This window comes from Phoca vitulina, unplaced genomic scaffold, assembly GCF_004348235.1.
Source record: "Phoca vitulina isolate PV1807 unplaced genomic scaffold, GSC_HSeal_1.0 scaffold5, whole genome shotgun sequence".
Taxonomy (NCBI): Eukaryota; Metazoa; Chordata; class Mammalia; order Carnivora; family Phocidae; genus Phoca; species Phoca vitulina.
This window is the reverse complement of record NW_022589708.1, coordinates 60002439-60020155: the sequence shown is the minus strand read 5'-3', so window position 1 is coordinate 60020155 and position 17717 is coordinate 60002439. Positions and strand designations below refer to the sequence as shown.

The 17717-nt window shown below is 43.6% G+C and overlaps 1 protein-coding gene across 3 annotated transcripts in view; it reads right to left on the bottom strand.

Moving 5' to 3' along the window:
• The window catches only part of RNASEH2B (ribonuclease H2 subunit B), a 71252-nt gene extending 60866 nt beyond the window's left edge, over nt 1-10386 (bottom strand). For all 3 annotated transcript variants that reach the window (XM_032403083.1, XM_032403081.1, XM_032403080.1), the window contains exon 1: nt 10018-10386. In XM_032403083.1, the coding sequence (XP_032258974.1) occupies nt 10018-10069 (52 nt within the window). In that variant the 5' untranslated portion in view covers nt 10070-10386. The remainder of the gene's footprint in view (nt 1-10017) is intronic.
• Nucleotides 10387-17717: the final 7331 nt, after the last annotated feature.

The window sequence follows — 17717 nt, the reverse complement described above, 5'->3', positions numbered from 1 at the left end:
TAATTTTAGCAATAACTATATGTCTTCCCTTCCCAAGATGTTACCACTGCCATCAAAGAGATCTGAGTCATGTTCCTGGCTTTGAAGCTCTCAGCTTCCTTAAACACTACAGGAGACAAACCAAGAAAGCTAGAGAGAGCCATGCACCAGACGAATAATTTTCAAGTTATGGGTTCCTCTAAGAATATCTTTTTAATTTTGAAACTTGGAGGAAAAAAGAAAAAAGAAAAAAGAAGAACTGGCCTTCGCCAAGACCATAGAAGATAAAATCTCCATTTTCTCAGGGCTGTCTCTATCAATAGCCATGTTTCTAGGATTGGCCTCTGTGCTGAAGAAGAAACTGATGAAAAACTTCAGGTGTGCAGCCAATTCAGAGCCACAGAGACCGACAGTACATTGAGATGGAGCTCAGCTCTTGAAATATCTGGGAAGCAGGAAAATTCTGGAGAGGTTGAAAGGACAGACTTGACTGGGATGTCCAATCATAACCAGGGCTAACTCCAGAATAGGAGATGTGCCTGGTCCCTGGTCATCAACCTGACATGCGAGGGAACCCCAGCCTTTCTGATCCTCCCACCTCTCCCACCCTGGTGAGGTACCACCATTCGGTCAGCAGAGTGCCACATAGCAGGGGTCCTAGAGGACTGAGGAGAGCCTTGAATCTCTGCCATTTAGTTCCTGTTGAGTGTCGGACAGATGATCTGACTTCTCGTAATCTTGTAAAATGGTGATTATAAAGCTTGCCTTGACTAACTTCCCAAGGCCATGGAAAGGGTCAACTACAATAACATACATCAAAGTGTAGTGCGAAGGTGTAGGAGCTAGAAGATACAGGCCCTAGAAGATGGGTTTCCTAAAAATTATATAAACCCTGAGTAAATGAACAGCCCAAATCTACTTCTTCATACAATAAACCTCTGCCCCACCTATATGCCATCCAGTCAAAGAGACCACCAATAACTGAGAAACTGAGAATGCTCGGCTGAGACGAGCCTGGTCCCATGCGGCTCTGGCACACGGGTGAGTGAGGGCAGTGGCTAGCTCTTGTGGTGCCTAGCCTCACCTTCCCTTCTCCTGGAAAAGTGCTCCTTACCCTCAAGCACCCCTCCGTCCTCCCCGTCTCCCACCTGCTGCTGTAGTGGAGCTTGCCCCTCATGGCTACAGCTAATAGGGGGTGCTGGGGTTGCATGTGATCGCAGTGGGGCCAGTCAGAAGGCTGTCTTGAAACAAGAAATAAGAGAAGAGGGGCAGCTTCTCCCAGCACACACCAGGAGATCTGAGGCTTGGGTGCAGTGTGCAGCCTGTTTTCCATGAAGTGGAGGACGCTGGTTTGAGAAGAGGAAGTGAACTCTCAGACAGGCAGACGCTCTGGACCTCTCGGTGCTGCAAGGCATAGTTCCGATGTTCTGAGACTCTTCACCCTGCCCCTGTCCCCGACACCCAGCTGGCCCTTCCTAGGAATAGATGACCTGGCTAGGAAACTCCTAAAGAAGTATGGGCCAGGTTTTGTAACACAAGTAGGACGGGCTGACTCTACATTAAACAAACAGTAATTTCCATACTAAGGCAGACTGACTCATGGTCCATTCAAACTGTCATCCTATTTATGGCAAGCACCCCAAGGGATGTTTGCAGGAGGCCATGGTTGTCCTGAAAACTTCTACCTCGAATGGCCTTTGAAGAATCCCAGCTGGCCATTGTGCCCACTACAGTTCTGTGAATTTATGCTCACCTCTCTGGCATCCATTTGTATTTTCAGTCTTTACCCACTCTTAAAGATAACCGATCCAAAATATGTACACTGTGAAGCAGTACTTATTTGGTATATTTGTTACAATAGAAATAAACTCGTAAGTAGAAAGAGTAAATAGTGAAATATGGGTAAAAATAGAAAAATGAGAAAGAAATTTAAAACACTGACTTTATACTAGAATACATACAATATATAAAGACTAGAAAGAAATATTTCCAAAATTGTTATTTCTCAGTGGCAAGATGAGAGATGATTTTCTTCTTTATATTTTTCTGTCTTACTAAAGGGTATGTAATACTATTCTAATAAAAGAAGTTACTAAAAGAAAACTGGGAGAAAAATGTCTAAATGAAGATTTAACTGGTCAAAACTGAGCAACTGATACCGCAGAGCCTCACCGAATGTCTTAGGCTCCTGCAGGAAATCAGCTCTGGCTAGAGACCTTGGCCAACTCGGATCCTAGCTGTTTCAGAGGCAGGTAATAAAACAGGCATGACAACACACAGATCCGACCCTTTCAGCACTCAGCCCATTCCACTCAGCGACAATCGTACCTGGAAAGGAAAGCTACCTTTTAAAGATATTTAAAAAGCACATACAAAGGACTTCTGGACAAAAAGGCTGAAAGTCTAAGTGGCATGCTCCTTTCAGAGACACTGGGCAAGGGTGGGCTCTGAAGCTCAAGGCCAAGGTGCCCAGCAATGAGCAGCTGATGGCGGTGACACAGGAAGTACACACCTGGATTCTCTCCAGCCACTGGCATGTACTGGGGCTTCAATACATCTTTATATAAAAATGATGGCTCACTGGGGCACCTGGGTGGCTCAGTTGGTTAAGCATCTGACTCTTGATTTCAGCTCAGGTCATGATCTCAGGGTCGTGAGTTCAAGCCCTGTGTTGGGCTCCATACTAGGTGCAGAGCCTACTCAAAAAAAAAAAAAAAAAATGATAGTGAACCAAATAATCATGATGAAATGTGTAGGTAGGTTCAAGAAGTACCACTAGCTTGCTCACTAACATCAGAGAGTCTCAGAGGGAAGATGTCTTGGAGGAGCTGTGGGCTGAGTTTAAAGGATTAGTAGGCATTTGCCAGGCAGAGAATGTGAAGAGCAGACAGAGGTCCAGGCAGACCCAAAGTCATGGGCATTAAAAGAAAGAGACATTGTATAACCCCAATATCCCTCAGTATTTTAGTGAATGTTACAGTGAATAAGTAGTATGAGTACATAGTGAAATAAAGGCAGAAACTGAAAAATGAGAAAACTTTAAGAATACTGGAATTCATTTTGTGATCCATACAATGGCTTAACTTTGTGGAAACTAAAGTTGAACTGAGCCTTGAAAAAGGATAGAGTTTGGGTAGAAGTGGAAAAGGAGGACAAAGGGCAGTGTAACAAAGACTGCAGGAAAAAAATGGAATGTGAGACATTTTTCCTTTCAGTGAATGTTTACTGGATGCTTACTCTGTCCCAAGTCTGGCGCTAAGAGCTTGGGGTGCAAGAAGAGCTTAGGAGGCTGGGACTGTTCTCCCCACTGTAAAGATAAAGAAATTGAGGCTTTACAAAGAGGATGCAACTTGTTGAAGGACATAGAGCCAATAAATAGCATAAGCCTAGTTTTAGGTGTGTTTTATTATAACACTTTAGAAAATATTGATGAGTTGTTTGTTTCTTAACATCATGGTGAAAGCTCAGAGGATATGGGGGAAATCCATGCAGCTCCTTTTCTGCTATTCAAATTAAAAATTATGTCTTCTTTAGGTAAATACCCAGTAGTGGAATTACTAGATCTTATGGTAGTTCTACTTTTAATTTTTTGAGGAACCTCCATACAGTTTTCCACAGTGGCTGCACCACTTTGCATTCCCACCAACAGTGCACGTGGGTTCCTTTTTCTCCACATCCTCGCCAACACTTATTATTTCTTCTTTTTGATTCTAGCCATTCTGACAGGTGTAAGGTGATAGCTCATGGTGGTTTTGATTTGCATTTTCCTGATGATGACTGATGTTGAGCATCTTTTCCTGTGTCTGTTGGCCATCTGTATGTCTTCTCTGGAAAAATGTCTATTCAGGTTTTCTGCCCATCTTTAAATCAAATTATTTGGGTTTTTTTTTTTTTTTGATGTTGAGTTATAGCAGTTCTTTATATATTTTGGAAATTAACCCCTAATTGGATATATTATTTGCAAATATAGTCTCCTCTTTTGTAGGTTGCCTTTTTGTTTGGTTGATGGTTTCCTTCACTGTGCAGAAGCGTTTTATTTTGATGCAGTCAAATTTTTTTAAAAGCTTTTTATGTTGATGTGCTTTTGTTTCCCTTGCCTTAGGAGACATATCTAGAAAAATACTATTACAGCCATCCCTATGTTTATTGCAGCATTATTTACAAGAGCCAAGATATGGAATCCAAGTGTCCATCAACAGATGAATGGGTAAAGAAGATGTGAGATATATATATAAAATAGAATATACTCAGCCGTGAAAAAGATAAGATCTTGCTATCTGCAACAAATGGATGGATCTAGAGTGTTTTATACTAAGTAAAATAAGTTAGACAGAGAAAAATACCATGATTTCACTTACATGTGGAATATAAAAACAAAACAAAACAAACAAAAAGCAGAAACAGACCTATAAATACAGAGAACAAACTGATGGTTGCCACAGGGGAGGCGGGTGGGGGGTAGACAAAATGGGTGAAGGGGAGTGGGAGATACAGGCTTCCAGCTACGGAATGAACACGTCATGGGGATAAAAGGTACAGCATACAAAGTATAGAGTCAATGGTATTATAATAGCATTGCATGGTGACAGATGGTAGCCACATTTGCGGCGAGCACAGCATAAGGTATATATAGAGTTGTTGAATTATTATGTTGTGCACCTGAAACTAAGGTAACATCATGCATCAACTATACTCAAATGAAAAAAGTTATAAACATTTCTTACTCTCCTTCTATGAAAAATTTTTTCTGCCCTGGAGGATAAATATGTCAGAGTTATAAGTTCTTATAAATGTCCTAAATCTTTCAGAACAATTACTAGCAGGACAACATCAGGCTCAGTTTGATTACACCAGCTGACAACTGATTAAGTCCACCCCCTTCAGAACGTGCTCCGCCAGCAGAGGGAGCAGATCTAATGGCCATCTGAGAAAGGTCAGTGGGGGTCCCACCAAAAACAACTTTGTAAAGACAAAACCAGCCTCGGGATTTGTGTGGGAAATATCAAACATGCTCCATGCTGGAGAATTCAGAGACTCCCACACTGCTGAAGGCCTGCAGAAGACTATTCAGTAAAAGACAAATCTTCCAAGAAGCTGAACTTAATTAGTCAGAGGTTGTCTAAAATCAGCACTTGAATTATTCCCCATCCCTCACCAAGCTAAGCACAGGTTCCTCCCCTGTGAATAAGCTGTTCTGAAAGTAAGGAGGCTTTCAGTCCACAAGCTATATTTCCAAACACAAACATGCACGCATGCAAACAGTGTTGCCAAAGAACAAAAAACCGGCTTAGATTTTTCTTCTGAGATTAACCCTGTGCCCTTACCTAAGTAAAGGAGGAAAAAAGTTCTATGTGTTTTTTTTAGGGTCACTGAGAAGTCATTTAGGTCTAAGCAATTCTTCCTTTACCATATACTTTCTTTTTTTTTTTTTTTAAAGATTTTATTTATTTGAGAGAGAGAGAGAGAATGAGAGAGAGAGAGAGCATGAGGGTGGGAGGGTCAGAGGGAGAAGCAGACTCCCCGCCGAGCAGGGAGCCTGATGTGGGACTCGATCCTGGGACTCCAGGATCATGACCTGAGCCGAAGGCAGTCGCTTAACCAACTGAGCCACCCAGGCGCCCTACCATATACTTTCAACTGTTACTTTTTTTTTTCCCCCCAAATAAGAGGTGTTTCTTGTGGGCTTACTAAAAAGCTATAGGACTCTAATCAGAAATAACATTAATATAAATTGTCTCTACCATTAAATAGGAAAATCAGTTTTGCGTTTTAAATTTGATTTCTTTTTTAATCATTTAATTAGAACATAGTTCTAAAGCCCGCATTCATCTAATGCTTTCAAATCTATTTTTGTATTCTATTTGGAGAGACAAATCTGATATTATTATTTGTGATTATCATGCTGACTCTAATAAAAGGCTCATTAATATATTTGGAATGACTAAGGCAGGCAGGCCACCTGTGATTCTTATTTCCCAAAAAGCAACCCATCCTCTAACCCCGCAAGAGCTGACATTACTCATGCTGTGGGGAAATAAGTAACAAATATGACTCTCCCTAAAATACTTTCTAATGTGTGTTTTCTTGAGATAAAGGGGAATAACGTCACTGCAAAAACTTGTCTACAGCTGAAGATGGGATGTGGTCTACTTTGATCTGGGGGCTGTTTAATCAGGGGCCGGCTGAGAGATGCTTTTAAACTAAGCTAGCCCGAATGAATTTAGTGGTCCTGAGATCATTTCTGTCCTTCCTTTTGTCCCTCACACAACATTAGGGTTTCCCAATGTTCTGACATCTACTTGGAGCTGGTGCAGTGACAGGGTTCAGCCATGCCAGCAATCCACACAATCTCGTATCCTACACTCAGTGAACCTGTTCCCAGCCCGCCTTTCACGTTGGGGCCCATTCCAACTTAGCAGAACTGACCAGTGTACAAAACTTGCACTAGAGAAAAATATTAAAAATATGACTTAAACATTTACTTTTGGGGCAGCAAAGGGATAGAAACTGATACCAGATTTTTAAAAATAGCGATGTTAATGGTCTAGAGATGTTACAGTAACTAAAACTGCAAATAGGCTAGTACCCCCAGGCCATTTTGGAGAAACCTTTAAGACTATTCCAAACTACAAGAAATGCTTACCTTGCTGAAATGGGAAGCAGTTCTGTCCCCACTGACCTATGAAAGTCAAGGGCCTAAGTCGGACTACTTCACAGGTATCCCTTCCAAGTTCCAGCTTTTGTTTTTCTGGGACATTGGACTTCTCCAAAGAAATTGAAAACAAGAGGCCTAAATAGTGCTTTTTAATATATCCTTCAACATATAACACAGTGTAATTGTAGGCAGCTTGATAAACAACACGAATTAAATGGCAGGAAAAAAGTATCATTCCAAGGTCCACTGGCTTTGCATTTGTCTCACGGATCAATCTCTAAAGTTCTGTTTGCCTCTTGGTTAATGTGCTCATGTTCCAGTATACAGAGTAAGCTCTTCGGATCCCAGAAAGTTTCTAAAACTGAGTAAAACTGCTTCCACCAAATGCTTTTGAAAAATTCTTAATTTTTGTTTTCTTTCTTAAGAGCCCAACTTCACTGTAGCTATGGTGCTCACTCCAACCAGGATATAGTCTCCTTCTCTCAAATGTACAACTTACTGGGGCTGACTTCTCATCTGCTAGGAAAAAGAGAAAACACCAACAAATACGTATCTGTGAAGACAGGCCTCCTGGCCTGTGCTTCCACGTGCACCCCTGATATTAATTCTGGCCCCCACAAAGACAGCTCCACCTGAGGCTGGCCAATCCTGCCTCGTAGCCCACTCCCAAGGGCTGTCTCAGTGCAGGAACAGTGGTGTCCGCACACCAGCAGCATTGGCTTCACCTGGGAACTTGTTTGAAATGCACGCACACCAGCAGCATTGGCTTCACCTGGGAACTTGTTTGAAATGCACATTCTCGTGCCCCATCCCAGAACCAGGGAATCAAAAACTCTGGGGGTGGGGCCCAGTTGCCCAGGTGACCAATGCCCTCAAGTCTGACCAATGTTCGTCCACTCAGAACCTGCAGGTGGCAGTAAAGGCCGGCTAGAAGGACAGGAGCAGGAAGCTCAAGTTGTGTTACAGAAACTGCCTGCCTGACAACAGGGTCCTGAACAGCCCGCTCAGCCTCCTCCAGTAAGTCCAAAGGTCATAGAACATCTCAGCTTTGAACAGGAATTGGACTGAAATTCTCACAGCCCAGCAGTAAACGCATTAAACTTACAATTTTCAGGGATGCAATCGATATTCAATTATTTTGAAGGTTTTTGTGTTTAATACAGTGAGGATACAAACACACCTCAAGAATGAAAATGTCGGGGCACCTGGGTGGCTCAGTCGTTAAGTGTCTACCTTCGGCTCAGGTCGTGATCCCAGAGTCCTGGGATCGAGCCCCGCATCAGGCTCCCTGCTCAGCGGGAAGCCTGCTTCTCCCTCTCCCGCTCCCCCTGCTTGTGTTCCCTCTCTCACTGTCTCTCTCTCTGTCAAATAATAAATAAATAAAAATCTTTAAAAAAAATAAAAAAAGAATGAAAATGTCAATACCGGTTAAACAGAACAAAATAAGAAACTCAAATTATCATCAGCCCTTGTGTGTACCTGAATCATAACAAGGCCCTTCATTCTGAAAGAATGATTAGAGTTCCTACCCTCAAAATCTCATCGAATTGATGTGATAAAGGCAAGAAGAGGATTTTTCTAACGTAAAGCATGTATCCACATAGGCCTTTGCTAGATTCTGCCAAAACCCTGAATTTTGCTTTAATGGTTTTAGTATACAAACATCTGTCGTGAGGATGTGGACCAATGGGAACTCTCATACACTGCAGGTGGGAGTATAAATCGGTATAACCACTTCGGAAAACCGGTTAGCAGCATCTACTAAAGCTGAACATACAGGTACCCAGAACCAGCAATTCCACTCCTGGGTATACACCTCAGGGAAATGAGTGCCTCTGTCTACCAAAAGCCTCATAAAAGAATGTTCTTAGAAGTGTAACTCACAATAGTTACAAACTGGAAACAATCCAAATGCCCACCCACAGTGGAGGAAATAAACATGGATGTTCATACAATAAAGTATACACAGCAATGAAAACACAAACCAACCAATAAACCAAACCACTGCTACACACAATATGGATGAACTTCACAGATGTAATGCTGAGTGAAAGAAGCCAGACCGAAAGGAGTACACACTTATCCACACAGGCAGAACAAATTTCTAGAGACAGAGGTTATCATAAAGGTTACTAAGGCTATCTAGCAACAGACATGAGCTTGCTGAAAAAGTTCTACACCTTGACTTGGGGGATCATTACAGGGGTGTATACATATGTATACATAATGAAAATACAGGGGTGTATTCATTGAATTGCACTTAAATTTGTATACTGTATGTTATACCTCTTTATAAAGGAAGAACAAGTTAAACATACACACAAAAATTATTCTTGACGGACTGTCACACAATAATTTTCAATATTCATTATAAAAGTCGAGGTTGCTGGGTAACTATAACATCATCAGAGTATTATTTGCTGTAAAAATAATGCATTTGCTGAGCTAAATCTAAAAATTAAATACAGTGAGCAAAGGATTTTCCTTATTTCCAACGTTTTGCCATCACATCAATGTATCATCCTTTAAGAGGGCCAAACTTTTCTGACTTGCACTCCCTAGTCCCAAACTCCTTTTATTCTGACACTTACTGGAGCCCATCGTGTGGAAACTGACTATCCATTATTCCAAGCTCCTGCAGACCCTGGATGGCTCCTCATCACCCAGCGGGAGGCTGAAAAGGCTTGGCGCCAGCATTCCTGTCATGCTCTACCCACCTGAATTTCTTTGAACCACCTTTGTCCTAACCCCTATCACCATCTGGCTTCCCTCCTGCATACCCACCCAAGGCCTGGCCCAGGGCTGGGGCCCTGTTAAAAAAGTGCAGTGTCCGAGCTTTTTCCGGGTCCACTGGATCCGATCCAGTGGGAAGCCAGAGGCGGCCAGCTGCCGAGCGCGGAGAGCGGGGGACAGCAAACTGCACCCTAAAGCAGACACTCCAGGGCCCCACAGCGTGCCGCGAGACCCTGAGCCCATGTCGTTCCCCGCAGGCCTGGGCCACTCCTGCGGCCCACCCCAGCATAGGCAATACGCTCGGTCCGTTTCTGCGCTTTCGGATTTGGGTTGTGAAAACGGCAGCTAGCTGTAACCAGCGACCAAGATGAGGAGAAACGCTCTGGGAAGGGAATCCCGTCCCGCACCCGCGTCCGAGGGGCGCGCAGCACCACTGCCCACGGCGCATGGCTCCGCGCGGGTAGCGCGACCCGCTGGGGTGCGCGCGTCGGGCCGCGGGCGCCGAGGGCCGACGGGGGGCGCGCCCCGCCGCTCCAGGTGGAAGTCCGGCCGCGCGCCGTCCTCGTCGGCCGCTCCGCGCGCTCTCGGGCCGGGCGGGGCGGGCGGGAGGCCGGGCGAGGCGCGCCGCCGCCCGGGGCGGGCGTGTTTACCTGGAAGCAGGAATACATGTTGCCGGGCGCGAGCCCCGTTCCCGCAGTCCATGCCGCCCGCGTTCTCCGCGGGGCGCGAGCCCGACGCCTGCAGGCCCGGCGGCGGTAGGCCTCAGCCGCGGGGCGCGGGGCCTGCTAGGAGCCGGGGGAAAATGGCGGGAGAAGGGTCTATTCCGGGTAGGGCCGCGCGCCGAGGCGCCGGCAGAGCCCGGGAGGCGGCCCGCGGGAACGAATTTACTTTCGTTTCCGGAGCCAGCCAGCTGCGCCTGTCAAGTTTTTAAATTTAGCGCCAGGCCGAGGCGGCACGAGTGGTGGCGCGTCGCCCGCCGGCAGGGGAAGGGTCGCGGCCTCTCCCCTCCGCGGCGCGGCCAGTGGTAGGTGCTCACCGAGGGCGCCGAGTGACGCGGCGCGCGGGGCGGCCACCCTGGGACGCGGAGGCGGGAGGGGTCGCCTCGGCCCGCGGAGGGGTGGCGCGGCCGGCCGGGAGGTTCCCGGGGGCGAGAGCCGGGGAGGCCGGGTCCCCGGGGAGCGGAGCCCCAGAACCGAGGAACCGCCACCCCCAGAGGGCTGGAGGATTCGCGCACACCCAGCAGGGAGGAAGAGCCTGCGGCAGGTCCATGTTTAGGGCAACCGCTCTCCTATGCTAAGCCTGATGTCACTCTTCTCAGTGTATCTTGCTCATCAGTTGCGTTCTGCTTTGGAATTAATGTCGTAACGCATTGTAAGCAGTCCTCAAATTGGGTTTAGCCTTCACCACTAAACAGAAGTGTACAATTTGAGGCTCAAAATACGAATTTGTTATTTTGGAAGACTCTTAGTAATGAGTTAAAAATTACATTTGAAAAGCGTTGTTTAGAAAGAGCCATGAAATTTGGGGATTTAAACTTTGAAAAATAAAATTTTGTTTGAAAAAGTGGTGCCTGATACATGGTTTTTAAAAGGAAGATAATAAATGCATCTCTCATACTTTAAAGAAAAATAGGTCTCCCTCCTCCCCCAGATCCCCAATCCCCCTCCCCAGATCCCTAGTCCCCCTCCCCAGGGGCAATTACTGTTAACAGTTTCTCGTCTGTTCTTCCAAAATTTTTCCATGCACATACAAGTCCATGTCTTACTTTTTTGCACAAGTGGAAGAATAATATTACATAACTTTTAGTGCACTTCACTTTTCTTGAAGACAGTGAAATCTGGCAGTACTAGATCTCGGCCTTCTGAAAAGGGTTTTAATTTCAATTCCATTCCCCATGGGGGGGTGGCAAATGCAGTTGAAGTCAACTGCAGAACACACCTCTCTGGCTGAGGAGGGACATCCAGGTGCCAACCCTGGAACAGGCAACAGATTAGTATTTCTCTGATCTCTTTCCTCCCCCAAGATTATACCATGGGAAAAGTTATGGTGTGTAAGCTAAATCCCCAGGCACACCATAATCATTACTAACAGCTACAAGAGAAACGTTACCCACAGTTCCCTCGCTCTGACATGCAGAGTTGTTTTCATTCTTCTCTGATCCTTTCCAGCCGTTGGCTGTATGAATATGTATTTGTTATGTGGTTGTTTTCACGGAGTAAAGACAATTTTGTCTGCTTTTCTCCCTTAACATTGTATAAACATATTTTCCATGGCATCCAGAATATTGTTAATGGAGACATTATTTCACACTGCTAATGTACCAAGGTTACTTAACCATTCCCTAGTGCGCAATATTTAGGTTATTTCAGCCTGTTATTATAAATAATGCTTCAATGCATACTGTCCATGGACTTGGCTGAAGTTCAAAGAAAGGAACTAGATGTACACGTAGCAACATGGATGCTTCACATCAAGAGAAAAAAAAAGTTAGATGCAGGACTAGATTTACAGCAGAATACCAAGTAGATAAATTAAAAACACACATAAAACAACACTATATCTTTTTTTTTTAAGGTTTTATTTATTTATCTGACAGAGAGAGCAAGAGAGCATAAGCAGGGGGAACCGTAGAGGGAGAGGGAGAAGCAGGGCTCCTGCCGAGCAGGGAGCCTGTTGTGGGGCTCGATCCCAGGACCCTGGGATCATGACCTGAGCCGAAGGCAGACACTTAACCATCTGAGCCACCCAGGTGCCCCATCACTGTATCTTTTATAAGGATACATGCACCTTTAAGACCATGTATCAAACACATAAGGAATGGTCTTCAAAATGGAGGAGAATGGGATAAAGGACAGATAAGGAATGAGGGGGCAAGAAAAATCATGAGGGACCAGGGTGCACATGGGCAACTGTCAACTATGTCTTATGAATGAGAGTATAATTAATTCTCTGACATTTAGGTCCAGGGACAAAAACTTTTTTTTTTAATGTGTTGCAACAAACATTTCTAAAAAATTTCCTTTATCCACTTAAAAAATTTATTTTAGTACCTTCTTGGAAGGCATACCAGTGGTGATATAGAAAAACAACTTGTCCTCGGGATAAATAAAGTCCAAGGTATTAAGCTTAGAACACAGGGACCTTGAGATCTGGTCCTCACTTGCCCCTCCAGCCACACTTCCCACTGCTTCCCACCCTGTCCACAGTCTGGCCACGAGGACCTGCCCTTGTCACATCTAGCGCTTGACACGGTTCCTAATTCCGGGGCTCCCCTGCCCCCCCCCCCCCCACTAGCCTCATTCCTTCACCTTCTCTCTCACCCTCCACCACTGGTTGGCCAACTCTTACTCATCCACCAGGGGCGCCTGGGTGGCTCAGTCGTTAAGCGTCTGCCTTCGGCTCAGGTCATGATCCCAGGGTCCTGGGATCGAGCCCCTCATCGAAACCCCGCATCGAAACCCCGCATCGAAGCCCCGCATCGAGCCCCGCATCAGGCTCCCTGCTCAGTGGGAAGCCTGCTTCTCCCTCTCTCACTCCCCCTGCTTGTGTTCCCTCTCTCGCTGTCTCTCTCTCTCTCTGTCAAAATAAATAAATAAAACCTTAAAAAACAAAAAAAGAACTTACTCACCCACCAGGTCTTAGACAATTCCTTCTCTACAGCACTTCTCCTGCTGCCCCCCAACACTTCCCCAAGAATGAGTGAGATGCCTCCAGTCTTCCCAGTTATATCACTAGGTAATGGAGCCTAATCCTCCTTCAGTTCCTTGAGGAAGGACAGCATCTTGTAACTCACCACTTTATCCTCAAAAAATAACAATGGCTCTCTCTCAGTACTAACTGTGACAGCCCTGTGCTAAACACTTAACTCAGATGATCTCTTTCCATCCTCCACAGCCTTAAGGGGAAGTATTAGTGTGATCCCCACATTTTACAGAGGAAGAATGTAAAGTTTAGAGAGATCAACTAATTGCCCAAAATGCCCAATCAACAAGTGGCTGAGCAGGAATACCAACCCAGAAACAGCTCTTCATCTTCCCTCCCTCCTTCCCTGGTGTCCAAGCCTAGGGCAAAGCTTACCAGCACAGCATGAGCTTAGCATGGATCTTTTGAATAAACATGTATACGGATAGATAGGCAGTTATGGCACAGTATGGCTTGTGGTATTCTTGAGTTTGATAAATAAGAACAAGTTGATTACACCCAGTATACCATAAAATATTCCACAAATTAATTTTTATACTAGTCACACTAACATGCAAAGAGACAAGCAGGTCATTCTCCAAAGAACAAGAAACAACAAGTAGAGAATTGAGTGAAGAATCATAGAAGCTCTTCTAAATGCCAGAAGCAAGAGATGTTCGTTTTCTAGTTTAAAAAAAAAAAAAAAAAGAAAGGAACTGGGGGAAAAAAAATAAGTTCAGAGTCAAAGGACCTTTAGCAATGCTTAGTGGTGGCCAGAGCAGAAAAAGTTCTAAGGGTAGAGAAAGGATTTTTCTCTCTCAGAGATTATTAAAAACTTATGAGAATGCTTTTTTCAAAACAAAATGCAAATGAAAAATTGCATTTATCATCACTTTTATCATAAGAAAAGATCGTTGCCTTGTTTTTGTCTTGTTGCCAAATGTTCATCTTAGTGACAACAGAGAAGGCAACATCAAGCATAAGCTGGGGAGGGGAAAGGGATCAGCTCTCACAAGAGCCAATTGTTTAGAAAGGGGACCAAAGAGTACTAGTGAACCATCCTTTCTGGGGAGAATATTTCCTCTATGTTCACTCTCTTAACCCACCCAACCTAAAAGTGGATTGTGCTTGTTGCAAAGGGGCAGTGGGCACACATAAACCAGTGAGATCTGCCAGTTCTGGAATAAGAATGTGCGAAACCAAGGCAGAAGAAAAATTATTAAATTTCCTAGAGCCCACTGACAAGTCCTTGAAACAGGAAGAGTGACACTCCCCTAGGGACTCAACTGCCTCCCTGTTGATACTTTGCTAAGGGCAAAAGGCAATTCTAGTCTCCCCCCCGCCCCCCGCCCCGCCTCCTCCCCCAGGATCCTGTAAGTCTACTTTAACATATAAAATTTCCTTTAGAAATTTCCTTTATCTGTACACCCCAAGATATGTGTTGGCAATCACCCCCCAAGTACGTGGCCCACCGATATACATCTGAAGGGTCTCATGACTAAGGTTTTATTAGACAGTAAAAATGGCCTTTTCCCAACAATAGCTAGTCCCCTCAAGGTCCTGGAAACCTTGCTTCCAAAATTCCTTAGAAACTTATGCTATCCCTAACCCTCTCCCAACTTGAAAGTAGACAATCGGCCACTCCTCATGACCCCATTGCAGCTCTTTTTGCCCACGGGTCCTGTCCCCATGCACCTTTTTGCACCAAAGACGTCTCAAGAATTCTTTCTTGGCCATTGGCTTTGAATCCTAACGTCTTTCCTACATCAAGAATAACTGAAGCTATTACGAAAGGAAGAAGAGCAACCCCTGACATGGAGAAGCTGCCCTGGGGCTCACAGCTGGACCATGTGACTCTCCCAGGAGACATAAACAATGTCCCAGAATACCAGCCTCACACAAGGCTGCCCTGAGACCAGAATAAAATGACACAATGCCAGGCCACTTCATGATTTTGGCAAAGCGCAGACAAAAATGGGTCACTGTGGCATCCACAAAATGCCACACACCTCCCCTCTCAGCCAAAATGAGTGACTGCTACTTCTTTACTATTTCTGGCTTTCTCCTCATTCCAGCTTCCCCTTTCTGTAGATAAGATTCAGTGAGATACCCAATCCCAGAACTGCCCCACGTTCCAACAGCACCCAGTCTGGAGACAATTCCTGTTTCCTTAGACTCTCCCCCAAGTCACCCAACCAAAGCCCAAACTCCAAAGCTTCCTTCTAACACCCTCTTACTAAGACCCGTGAGTGTCCATAGCATGTTTTCACCCTCCCTGCAACAAGTAACAAACCGAACTTGTTCAGCTATCAGTGTGTTCCTGGTAGTCTTTTGCTGAAGCCTATTGACACCATGTTTACACATTTCAGTCTGTGTGTGTGCATACAGTTATAAACATTACATATATTTACATAAAATCAAGGTAGCAAGAAAATTCAGGCAACTCAAGCTCCAAAATCTACTTTTGTGCCTGAAGTATCTGCAGAGATAGGCTACCATGATCAAATGAGTTAGATAATCATATGATTACATATTTTGTTGCATGAAAGCCTGAGCAATCACCATACACTTCAGAAAATTTTAATAACTTGATGTCCTAGTTATTCACTTAATTTGGTTTTATATATGCTATTAATATTTTCTATAGTGCAGTGCTTTTGAAATGTGTTTTTTTAAGCGATGAATTACCTAGCAAGTCAATTAATTGAGAAATACTAAAATGTTGGCTATTTTTCATTACTACATTTATTTTCAAGAGCAAGATACACACTCTTATAGAAAGTATGACCACGACTAAGAAGAATAAAAAAAGACTGGTGACTAAAATCTAACCATAGTTGTTCTTTAATTATTTCAGTTAATATTTCAATTTGATAATAGAACTATTATTAATTTCTAGTTTCATTTTACTCTGTGCTTCCTTCTATCTGTTTAAACAGTAATATTCTGGTTCCTTTTTGGTCCTGCTTCCTTTTACCAATGGTCTCACAATTAAGAAGCTTACGGATATATATTCACAGATAACATCAAAGCAGAACATTTCTGCTGCTCTCTGCCTACAAGTAAAATACTCTTCAGATAGTAATGAGATATTTTATGAACTTACCCTGTCAAACGATCTGAAAGTAGGAACTGCAACTGCTAAATATGGCTAATGCATTGCAAAAGATTAACAATTTCTCTTGGTAATGTGACTTCCACCCAACGTTTTGCTCAACAGCAAATATTAGTAATATCGATTATTTAAAGAGGAACTTCTGCATCTTCTACAGAATATTTAATTTCACATAAACTGTTCTAATTATGTTGACTATGTAACATTTCTGAGATCTTAGAATCTTCTTCACAGTCCATGAAATATTCTTAATTCTTTAAGAACCTAATAAAAGGACTGTCCTTTAAAAGTGCTTATCATTTCTCTATTTTTAGCATAAACATGAAGCACATTATTTAAAAAAAATTCATCAAAGTCTCTAGACAGAACAAATGAATGTTGCTAGTTCATGAATACCCCTAATTCTTTAAGAACTTAACGAAATTAATAAAACAATTGTCTTTTAAAAGTGCTTATAATTTTTTTATTTTTTAGCATAAATATTAAATGCACTTAAAAAAAAAAAAAACCTATCAAAACTTCTAGACAGAACAAATGAATCCCATGTATTTCTTATCAAGATCATGCCAGAGGTAAAGAAGGTTTAACCAAATAAGTACCTCTTGTTCTGCAGTTGGGAAAAAAACAAAGAGATTTTTAAAAAAAATTAACATTGACTTAAACTGTGAAAGAACTGCCCTAAACTTAAAGACTGCAGTTTTTTTTTTTTTTTTAAGATTTTATTTATTTATTTGACAGAGAGAGACACAGCAAGAGAGGGAACACAAGCAGGGGGAGTAGGAGAGGGAGAAGCAGGCTTCCCGCGGAGCAGGGAGCCCGATGCGGGGCTCGATGCGGGGCTCCATCTCAGGACGCTGGGATCATGACCTGAGCTGAAGGCAGACGCTTAACGACTGAGCCACCCAGGTGCCCCAAGACTGCAGTTTTTATTCCACAGCTTTGGCAATATTGACTACACTGTGACTAAATTGACTAAAATGTGACAAGCCTATAATGAAACAGATTCTGTCATCTTTCTTGTAGGTGGGATCCATCGAGACATGTTTCCATTTATTTAAAATGTAGCTTAAAATAAAAACAATATTAAGAAGTATGAACAAGGGGGCGCCTGGGTGGCTCAGTCAGTTAAGCCTCTGCTTTAGGCTCAGGGTCCTGGGATCAAGCCCCAGCCTGCATTGGGCTCTCTGCTCAGTGGGGAGTCAGCTTCTCCTTCTCCCTCTCCCTCTGCCTCTGCCCACTCGTGCTCCCATGCACTCTCTCTCAAATAAATAAATAAAATCTTAAAAAGAAAAAGAAGTATGAACAAGGTATGGTGCAGTGCTTCTGGCTTCCGAGATAAACACTGAGACAGAAGAGAGCTTTACAGCTGAATTTGTGTTCAAATTGCTCAAATATCAGTACAGATTGGAATGAAGGAGGTATCACTTTGGGGACAAAAGAAAAGTGATAATGCTTTCAGCTTCTCACATAATTGTAGCAGTATGCTAAATAAAGAAGCACAGATTAAGATAATGATTAAAAGAAGTGGCCAAATTTTTAGTCCTCCCTTTTGTG